The following is an 11601-nucleotide window of genomic DNA, read 5'->3' as shown; positions in this document are numbered from 1 at the left end:
TATTTACCCCTTTGTTTTTTTTGCAAATTTCATCATAAATGTAGCAAATAAAATATATAATATATACTACAGATATCATTGAATTTGTATTTAAAATAGTTTCTTGTGGTATATCTTTTGTAGTACATACTTTATATTTTATTAGTTAATTTTAAGATCAAAATTTAAGACAAAATATGAGGCGGGCTAATAAACCACGATGGAGGAAGTATTCATGCTTGAAATACCTAAACAAGTACCCTTGCCTAAGAAGATAGTAATGAACATAGTGATTTTTGGGTTGTTGTAACATCTAGATGCAGTGCACCGACCTAAGGTTGGATGGTTAGGAGGACCCTGGCATCCCCAGACCACTAGGGTTCAAGTCCTGTTACTCGCATTATTCTTGGATTTATTTCAGGATTTTCAGCGATGCGCTTTCAGTAGGAGGAGATGTTCCCGTCGACTACAAGGTCAATGAGATGAAACGTTCCCATACTACGATGCAACGTTGGTGACTTCGTCAATCTCAAGATGATATGCCGGCCCAATATTTCGGAGGTGCTCACAAGGGTATAATCTACATGTGTGTTCATAGGAATGAGGGTATGCACATATACATGAATGCCCGCATATGTATTGTGTTTTAGATCATATCAGAGCTCCTTGGGATGAAGTGTCAGCCCATTAGGACACTAGCACATTTGACTAATGGGCTGTATGTTTCTAGTCCAAGTGTTAGAAGCTAAAAGTTAAAGTTATATCATGGATAACAAAGTAAAGAATTGATGTGTCTTTTTGCGATGTATATAATAGAGGTATCTAATTGTATGGTTTTCTTGCGAGTAAGCTCACAAACTGGACCTAAGCTATCTTAATGTTTAATATCACCACTTCTTTCATTCGACACGTGAGCATAAGGATCCTAATTTATATCCAGCGGTTAAAACATGGGCCTTTTCCATAAGAAAATATAACACGTTTATAAACAGATATCCCTATTTTCATATATTTTTTGTTTCAATCTTCTCACGACAGGAGTTACAAAGCTAAGTTGTCAAGGTTCCGTAGGGCTATGAAGACCTTTTCTTTTCTGCGGTTAGGGCTATGAAGACCTACGACTGTATGAAGGGTGATCGTGCCATAGAATGTGTCGTCTTTGTCAAGGTATAAGTGTATTATTTTGTCAAAAATATCTTACAAAACCAGGTGAAAGTTTTACAAAATAAGTTTTTTTTGAGAAACACAAATAAGAAAATTAGTTTCGACAACGTTGTGCCTTCAGGAAGACATACCCCGCCCCAACCCAACCCCACACACACTGACACAGACGACCAACCCAAGAAAAGCTTGACCGGTCAGGACCTGTTTGGAAAAGAGACGTGTGGCAAGGTGTAAGCTGAAAGAACGTCCAGGTGGTTGAAAGCCAGCAGCCTCTTCTGCATACTTCAGCAGTGACCGCAGTCTTAGCTTCCTTGGGCAACAAAATTACCCAGCCATGGTCCCTTCAAGAACAAAATTGACGTCTCCGGAGCCAGTCCAAGGTTTCGGTACATACATATAAGAGGGAGCGTAACCTCCCCTGAGGTGTTCATCGACAGCCACCACAGCCGTCTCACATAAGATTTCTCTCACCTCTCGACACCTTCTGCGATTCCTGTCGCCTCCGGGGAAGACTCCACTTCTTGGGTTGCTGTTCCGAGACCACCAGGTGAGGATCATGGAGTTCTTGCTTTGATTGCTTAGAAGTTGACCCAGTCCTGTTCTTGGTCTGTGTTCTTTCTTGCTGGGGACTGGAATCGGTCCAACATGAGGCTCCGTGGCAGGAATGTTTATTTTGACTCTTGAGTTCTATGGGTGTTTTGACATTTGAAATCCAGCCGGTTTTGTTCTAAAGATGGATTCTAGAGCTCAGATATTGGTCTCAGTTCGTTTAGGTCACAAATGCACTTATGCACTCATCTTGTTAGAGCTGCTGTGGAGTTCCTGAAAGTCCGGGGTCATTTCAGCCGGCTGCTTGTTGTTAGTGCTTTATTCTTGTCTGACCGTTGACCATGTCACAAGAGCAGATTTCTTCTTTTCAATTCTCTTCCAAGTTGCTCAAAATCACTGCTTCATATGAAATTAATTCAGATTCTCCCAAACTTTCAGGAGAAGGTTCAGTTTATGGGATTGTATCGTCGCACGTGGTCTGGAGTTCTTGGCACAGAGATCTCCAGTCCGAGGACACACAAATTCGACATGGTTAACAAAATCCCAGCTCCTTGGGATGAACAGAAGAAGAACATGACACTGAAATCACAAGGCCAAGAACATCTCTTCTCCAAGGCCACACTGATGCACTCTGTGAGTTTCAAACAGTGGCGAGGAGGAGAGGAATCCACAGGTTCAGTTCAGAATAAGAGCAAACAGAGCCTGGTAAATGGCATCCAAGACCGACGCAACTCTGACGCATTGAGCCCCAATGTTTCATCCAGCCCCAAATGTGAGCTTGATGCCGCAGCCGTGAAACTTCAAAAGGTTTACAAGAGTTACCGGACCAGGAGAAACCTCGCCGACTGCGCAGTCGTCGTAGAGGAGCTATGGTATGTATCAGTTTTTCTTCGGTTCTTGAGCATTAGAACAGCTAGTTTAACATTCAGAAGTTATAGAAGTTTTGACTCTTATCGCAGGTGGAAAGCACTGGACTTTGCATCACTGAAGCACAGCTCGATATCGTTCTTCAACGGCGGAAAGCCCGAAACGGCGGCGTCGCGGTGGGCGAGGGCAAGGACAAGAGCGGCTAAGGTGACTAGCATTCACTGATTCATCAAACTGGCTTCCTGGTGCCCTGTATTTTCATCAAACCTGCAGTTGAATGACGCGATTTTGTTTGGTGGTTCAGGTTGGCAAGGGGTTATCTAAGAACGGGAAGGCTCAGAAGCTGGCATTGCAGCACTGGCTCGAAGCTGTAAGTCACATGCTACTTAACTCTAGCACTAAACTAAGATCAGTAGGTACCAGTGTCCTACTGTCTACTGAGATTGTTGCAGATTGTTAATTACTAATGCTGCCATTTTATGCCTTCGGACAGATTGACCCTAGGCATCGATATGGGCACAATTTGCATATCTATTATGATGTCTGGTCCAGGAGTGAGAGTACGGAGCCCTTTTTCTATTGGTGAGTAAGCTGAGCTTATTATGCCTATTGTCCAGGCTTTAAATTCGCGCAAATTTTGGGAAGCTAGTAGACCAAATAATATGCTACTCCCTCCGTCCGGGTTTATTGGGCCCCTAAGCAACCTAGTGGTGTCCCTCATTCTAAGTCCCGTTCCTCGATTAGCACATAAAATATGTTCGCTAAGCCTTCTAATCAATTTATATTTAATTCCGCCAGTTTTACTACCCAATGCACGCCTTGTGTTTCTCCATAATGGGCCACGCTTCCGTGATTTTTGCTGGTGGCCAGTTTCCAATGAGCACTGTTATAAGTCAGTTACCACGTACAAGTAATCAGCATTTATTGTGTGCGATTTATTTCCTAATCTGGCATGCAAAATTAATAGGTTGCCTTGGTACCTGAGTTTTGGTCTCAGGGCCTAATAAACCCGGACGGAGGGAGTAACTGTTTAACATAATCTACAGGTTAGACATTGGGGAGGGCAAAGAAATAAATCTTGAGAATTGCCCTAGGAGTAAACTTCAGGGGCAGTGCGTCAAGTACCTTGGACCAGTATGTACATCAACCTAACACATCAGAAAAGTAACACTAAGTGTCGAATAATTGAGAACATCATCTAATCCTCTTTTTTCATCTTTTCAACAATAGCAAGAGAGGCAACACTATGAAGTTGTTATTGAGGGTGGCAAACTTATGTTCAAACAAACCGGGGTTCTTGTGCACACTTCGGATGACTCCAAGTGGATTTTTGTCCTCAGCACCACAAAGGCATTCTATGTTGGCCAGGTAAATGTTCTTGTTCTCTACACACCGATTCACGTATGTACGCAATTCCTAGTCAAAGATACAATGCGCTGCATTCGTTCTGACGTTTTCTTCGGCTCTGGCATTGACGATGTGCAGAAGAAGAAAGGATCGTTTCAGCATTCCAGCTTCCTAGCTGGTGGAGCCATAACATGTGCTGGACGATTGGTGGTCAAAGATGGAATTCTCAAGGTATGTTCATGTAGAAATAATATCATTTTTTTCTTCTTCTCAAAATACCTGACGGTGCTCCATTTCTTCAGGCAATATGGCCATACAGTGGCCACTACCTTCCAACGGAAGACAACTTCAGAGATTTCATTCGCTTCCTTCAGGAGAACGACGTTAGCCTCACCGATGTCAAGGTAAATACCAGATCATAACCATATCACGATTCACGAGATAGATAATTTCCTTACAAGAATTACAACTGCAAGTAAATCATCAGAACTGTTGCAAATGACGCGTGATTTGTTTCAGAAATCTGATGTCGACAAACATGACGAGTACCCGTTGCTGAGCAACTCTGACGCTCAGCCTGAACATGTTGAGAATAACGATGCAGCAGGTGCCGCTGCTCAAGATCTGACAGAAGTTGAGATAGACGGCGTCCTCACCGGCGAGGCATATCATGGATCGGCCGACCACGATGACATGAGCGATGCTGAGGAAGATGCCGGCACTCCGGTGGACTCCCACACCACCGACACCGAAGAAGAAGAAGAGGCCAATAATATTTCAGAGCAGCGGCCGCCTGCAAGTGTCGATCGTAGCAAGAACCATCAGACGTGCCGGTGGTCGACGGGCACCGGTCCACGCATCCGGTGCGTGCGCGACTACCCGCAGGACCTCCAGTCCAGGGCCCTCGAGCACGTCAACCTCTCGCCCAGGCTCGCCGGCTCGCCGTCGAGGAAGAGGGACCCGGTGCCCTCGCCGCGCCCCAGCCCGGGGATGATACTCTCGCCGAGGCTCGCGTCCGTCGGGTTCCAGCCCCGGACGGTGTCTCTCACGCTCCCAGACTTCAAGAGGAGCAGATTGCAGTGAACAATCCTGTTTTCGCGTAGCAGATCAGGAATTCAGAATAACAACCGGTCCATTTTTCTTTCTACACAGGCAGTGTTTTTTTTTTTTTGAGAATTCAGGGCAGTGATTCTTTGCAGCTGCTGCGTCAGCCCAAATTCTGAAAAACGCTACGTTAGCCGATTTCATTTTTTCCCGTGCATTTGAGTGAGTCAAAGACGCGGCGTCGCGCCGTCATCATCCCTCTATCATCACGGCCAGGCAAAACTTATCGTAGAAGACAACAGAAAAGTCATAGTGCTAAAGTCTCACAGAACCAGCACACTAGCACAACAACCACCGCCGATAAAGGGAAGCGTAGATCGAAATGATCCAAACTGTGTACACACGAACGGATACTGAATCCACAGTGATCCGCCGAAGACCACATTGATTGAACATCACAAAAAATCCACGGAAGACACACCTCCACATGCCCTTCGATAACGCTAGACAGTGGCGGAGCCAGCTCAACCAGGGAGCCGGGGCAAAATACACTACGCTCTAGTTTATGACTTGGTTGCCCCTATAAATGATGCTTAGCCGTACATTTACTGCTATCATTTAAGCAAGAGTCAGTGGCAGAGCCCGGGCAGCTGCCCCGGGTAGCCGGGAGCTGGCTCCGCCACTGACGCTAGATGCACCGTTGAGGCGGGTGATAGACGAGAAGAAACTTATTTATTCTTCAAGAAGCAACCACCGCCTTGCCCCCTGAATAAGACGCAAAAACTAATCGTCCTTAAATAAACACCTAAAAATGAAGCAGAAACCCTTCCGTCACAATCAGTCAAGGTCCACCGTGCCTCCAGGCCCTAAGCCCACCGCAAACGAGGCGGAGCGGCAGCGACGCCGACGAGAGGCGGAGAAATCCTAATCGACTAGGCAGTCACGAGAGGAAGCAAAGGGGTAAGTGTTCCCACAAAGAATTGTTGCCTCGCTTTACTTTTCTCCTGTCATTGACCCACTCCCAACCGGCTGTCAATCCTGCTCCCGATATTAGCGGCCCCACTAAGGAAAGAGCAATTTTAGTAGAAAACTAGAGGGCCAATGCTAGGCATCAACCGACTGATCCGTGCGCACGGTCAGTTGGCTTGCCAGCCGTCCGATCTGCCTCCTATAATTGTTGGATCGCTTCATTGCAATGACCTCGTGCACCTTGCCATCCCTCATCTCCCCTCACACCTCGTCTCCCTAGCTCGCCCATGACCCCCTTGCAACAGAATGTGAAGCATCGGTGGCAACCCACTTGCAGCAATGGCCAAGTGTCGTCGGCGCCCTTGCAGCACAACTGGCGACCCCCATTGCAGCACAAAATGTGTGGCCTTTGGTCGTAACACCAAGTGATTGTCATTTCCAGCAGCACCAAGAATGACATGTGGTGTCGGTCACGAACACCTTGTAACATCTCCAACGACTCATTTGTAGCATCGCCATCTCCTTCCAACATCGTTATCACCCCTCAAGTAGTTGCATTGGTCAATTGCGACATTGGCTCCATGCCACACACGTAAAGAGTCCATCACAAACTGACATAGCAGAGCGTACCTAGATGCATGCACATGACCGCGCGCACATGCCAACACAGTTAGGGTACCCGGACGAAAGCGCATACCCTGAGTACAGGAACGCAAATAATGTGCCCAACACCCACACACAAGCCCGGCTAGGGTCAGCCAACTAGCTTACCAGGCAAAGACCCTTAGAGATGCCAAATGGCCAGGTCCCACGGTGGCGAGGAACACACTTATCAACAACGGTCAAATGGGCCCTAATATATATGGTCATTGTGGGGTTAGCGCATATGGAGTCGAAGCTCAAGTTGAGAAAGAAGATCAAGGTCTGGCCTATAGATTCAATCGACTACCGTAGCACTAACGAAAGCTTCTTTTTGGGACTCTATAGATCAGCTCTTTATTTCTTTGGATAGCGGTCGCAATGGGTTATCTATCAAACAAATCACCAAAGAAAGCTATGTGCAATGATTAATTGTCAGGGCAAATGCATGGATTATTTGGCTGGAAGTCCTAGACGCGACATCCAATCAGACCACGGCCTTGAAAGACCGGACAGGCATCCAAACCACACCATCTGCCCCGAGTCGTGTGCCATGGGAATTGTGCCTGGCCTTTCTATGGACCCCGACTATTGGGTTGCTTTGGCCGGTGAAAGAATGATATGGGCTTTTGTCGTTGGTAAATACAAACGCAATACAAAAATGATTATTTTCTCTCATGGGAAACTTTTTCTTGCCATTTTATGTTTCAATAATACACTTAACTTCTAGGTTGGCCTCATTGAAAGGTCGGGCAAACATCGCAACACACACCATCTGACTACAGTTGGGTGACGTGGGGGTGTGCTCGGGCTTTATACGCATTGGTGAAGAGCATGGTGCTCCCATGTTTGGTTTTGGTAATTGATGACTGATACGTCCATTTTGCATCATGCTTTTATATCGATATTTATTGCATTATGGGCTGTCATTACACATTATGTCATAATACTTATGCCTATTCTCTCTTATTTTACAAGGTTTACACGAAGAAGGAGAATGCCGGCAGCTGGAATTCTGGGCTGGAAAAGGAGCAAATATTAGAGACCTATTCCGCACAACTCCAAAAGTCCTGAAACTCCACGGGAGTCATTTTTAGAATATATAAAAAATATTGTGTGAAGGAAGCACCAGAGGGGGGCCACCCACCATCCACGAGGGTGGGGGCGCGCCCCCTGTCTCGTGGGCCCCTGGCAGGCCTCCGGTGCCCATCTTTGGCTATATGAAGTATTTTCCCTAGGGAAAAAAATCATAACAAAGCTCTCGGGACGAAACTCCGCCGCCACGAGGCGGAACCTTGGCGGAACCAATCTAGGGCTCCGACGGAGCTGTTCTACCGGGGAAGCATCCCTCTGGGAGGGGGAAATCATCACCATCGATCCTCTCATTGGGAGGGAGTCAATCTCCATCATCATCTTCACCAGCACCATCTCATATCAAACCCTAGTTCATCTCTTGTATCCAATCTTTGTCCCAAAACCTCAGATTGGTACCTGTGGGTTGCTACTAGTGTTGATTACTCCTTGTAGTTGATGCTAGTTGGTTTACTTGGTGGAAGATCATATGTTCATATCCTTTATGCATATTAATACCCCTCTGATTATGAACATGAATATGATTTGTGAGTAGTTACGTTTGTTCCTGAGACATGGGAGAAGTCTTGCTATAAGTAGTCATGTGAATTTGGTATTCGTTCGATATTTTGATGAGATGTATGTTGTGTTTCCTCTAGTGGTGTCATGCGAACGTCGACTACATGACACTTCACCATTGTTTGGGCCTAGGGGAAGGCATTGGGAAGTAATAAGTAGATGATGGGTTGCTAGAGTGATAGAAGTTTAAAACCTAGTTTATGTGTTGCTTTGTAAGGGGCTGATTTGGATCCATATGTTTCATGCTATAGTTAGGTTTACCTTAATACTTCTTTTGTAGTTGTGGATGCTTGCAAGAGGGGTTAATCATAAGTGGGATGCTTGTCCAAGTAAGGGAAGTACCCAAGCACCGGTCCACCCACATATCGAATTATCAAAGTACCGAACGCGAATCATATGAGCGTGATGAAAACTAGCTTGACGATAATTCCCATGTGTCCTCGGGAGCGCTTTCCTTTATATAAGAGTTTGTCCAGGCATGTCCTTTGCTACAAAAAGGATTGGGCCATCTTGCTGCACCTTATTTACTTTTATTACTTGTTACCCGTTACCAATTACCTTATCACAAAACTATATGTTACCGATAAGTTCAGTGCTTGCAGAGAATACCTTACTGAAAACTACTTATCATTTCCTTCTGCTCCTCGTTGGGTTCGACACTCTTACTTATCGAAAGGACTACGATAGATCCCCTATACTTGTGGGTCATCAAGACTCTTTTCTGGCGCTGTTGCCGAGGAGTGAAGCGCCTTTGGCAGGTGGAATTTGGTAAGGAAAAATTGATATAGTGTGCTGAAATTTACTGTCACTTGTTACTATGGAAAGTAATCCTTTGAGGGGCTTGTTCGGGGTATCTTTACCCTGACCAGTAGAGCAAAGAGTTGCTCCTCAACCTACTGAACCTATTGAAAATGTTTACTTTGAAATTCCTTCGGGCATGATAGAGAAACTGCTAGCTAATCCTTTTACAGGAGATGGAACATTGCATCCCGATTTGCACTTAATCTACGTGGATGAAGTTTGTGGATTATTTAAGCTTGTAGGTATGCCCGAGGATGTTATCAAGAAGAAGTTCTTCACTTTATCTTTTAAGGGAAAGGCATTGACATGGTTTAGGCTATGTGATGATATTGGATCATGGAACTACAACCGATTGAAATTGGAATTTCATCAGAAGTTTTATCCTATGCATCTGGTTCATCATGATCGTAATTATATATATAATTTTTGGCCTCGCGAAGGAGAAAGCATCGCTCAAGTTTAGGGGAGGCTTAAATCAATGTTATATTCATGCCCCAATCATGAGCTCTCAAGAGAAATTATTATTCAAAAAATTTATGCTCGGCTTTCTCTCAATAATCGCTCCATGCTCGATACTTCTTGTACCGGTTCTTTTATGATGAAGACTATTGAATTCAAATGGGATTTATTGGAAAGAATTAAACACAAGTCTGAAGATTGGGAACTCGACAAAGGTAAGGAGTAGGTATAAGACCTAAGTTTGATTGTGTTAAATTTTTTATGGATACCGATGCTTGAATTTAGCACTAAATATGGACTTGACTCTGACATAGTAGCTTCTTTTTGTGAATCATTTGCTACCCATGTTGATCTCCCTAAGGAGAAGTGGCTTAAATATCATCCTCCCATTGAAGTAAAAGTAGTTGAACCTACTCAAGTTGAAGAAAAGACTATCACTTATAATGTTGATCCTAATTGTTCCTACCGCTTATATTGAGAAACCACCTTTCCCTGTTAGAATAAAAGATCATGCTAAAGCTTCAACTATGGTCAACAAAAGTAACATTAGAACACCCAAACCCTCTGAGCAAATTAAAGTTGAACCTAGCATTTCTATGGTTAAAGATATCTTGTCCGATAACATTAATGGGCATGTTATTTACTTTTGTGATGAAGCTGCTAGAATTGCTAGACCCGATACTAAAAATAAGCATAGACCTGTTGTAGGCATGCCTGTTATTTCTGTTAAAATAGGAGATCATTGCTATCATGGCTTATGTGATATGGGTGCTAGTGCGAGTGCAATACCTCATTCTTTATATGAAGAAATTATGCATGATATTGCACTTGTTGAGATAGAAGGCATTGATGTTACAATTAAGCTTGCCAATAAAGATACTATTTCATCAGTTGGGATTGTTAGAGATGTTGAAGTCTTGTGTGGGAAAGTTAAATATCCTGCTGATTTTCTTGTTCTTGATTCCCGACAAGATGACTTTTGTCCCATTATATTTGGTAGACCCTTCTTGAATACTGTTAATGCTAAGATAGTCTGCAAAAAGGATATTGATTCTGTTGGTTTAGGGGATATGTCTCATGATTTTAATTTTGCTAAATTTCGTAGACAACCCCATGATAAAGAATTGCCTAGTAAAGATGAAATTATTGGTCTTGCTTCTATTGTCATGCCTCCTAGTGATCCTTTAGAACAATATTTGCTAGACCATGGAAATGATATGTTTATGAATGAAAGAAGGGAAATAGATGAAGTATTCTTTAAATAGGGACCTATTTTGAAACACAACTTGCATGTCGAAATTCTAGGGGATCCTCCTCCACCCAAGGGTGATCCCGTGTTTGAGCTTAAACCATTACCTGATACTCTTAAATATGCTTATCTTGATGAAAAGAAGATATATCCTGTCATTATTAGCGCTAACCTTTTTAGAGCAAGAAGAAGAGAAATTATTGAAAACTTTGAAGCAGCACCGTGCTGCTATTGGATATACTCTTGATGATCTTAACGGCATTAGTCCCACTCTATGCCAACACAACATAAAATTGGAAAACGATTCTAAATCGGTTGTTGATCACCAACGACGGTTGAATCCTAAGATGAAAGAAGTGGTAAGAAAATAAATACTAAAGCTCCTGGAGGCAGGTATAATTTATCCTGTTGCTGATAGCCAGTGGGTAAGTCCTGTCCATTGTGTCCCTAAGAAGGGAGGTATTACTGTTGTTCCTAATGATAAAGATGAATTGATCCCACAAAGAATTGTTACAAGTTATAGAATGGTAATTGATTTCCGTAAACTAAATAAAGCTCCTAAAAAGGATCATTACCCTCTACCTCTCATTGATCAAATGCTAGAAAGATTATCCAAACATACACATTTTTTCTTTCTAGATGGTTATTCTGGTTTCTCTCAAATACCTGTGTCAAAAGAGGATCAGGAAAAGACCACTTTTACTTGTCCTTTTGGTACCTTTGCTTATAGATGTATGCCTTTTGGTTTATGTAATGCACCTGCTACCTTTCAAAGATGTATGACTGCTATATTCTCTGACTTTTGTGAAAAGATTGTTGAGGTTATCATGGATGATTTCTCCGTATATGGAACTTCTTTTGATGATTGCTTAAGCAACCTTGAT

General features: G+C 43.6%; 1 protein-coding gene across 1 annotated transcript; it reads left to right on the top strand.

Annotated features, from left to right (window-relative positions):
- The first annotated feature begins 1419 nt into the window (after positions 1-1419).
- LOC123041840 (IQ domain-containing protein IQM1) lies at positions 1420-5167 on the top strand. Its single transcript, XM_044464396.1, has 10 exons — positions 1420-1690; positions 2131-2564; positions 2652-2766; positions 2864-2929; positions 3053-3141; positions 3606-3693; positions 3790-3927; positions 4045-4137; positions 4209-4310; positions 4426-5167. The coding sequence occupies exons 2-10, from the start codon at positions 2146-2148 to the stop codon at positions 4987-4989; spliced, it is 1674 nt and encodes a 557-aa protein (XP_044320331.1). The 5' UTR covers positions 1420-1690; positions 2131-2145; the 3' UTR covers positions 4990-5167.
- Positions 5168-11601: the final 6434 nt, after the last annotated feature.

This window comes from Triticum aestivum, chromosome 1A, assembly GCF_018294505.1.
Source record: "Triticum aestivum cultivar Chinese Spring chromosome 1A, IWGSC CS RefSeq v2.1, whole genome shotgun sequence".
In the NCBI taxonomy this organism is placed as follows: Eukaryota; Viridiplantae; Streptophyta; class Magnoliopsida; order Poales; family Poaceae; genus Triticum; species Triticum aestivum.
This window is presented reverse-complemented; position numbering and strand designations above follow the sequence as displayed.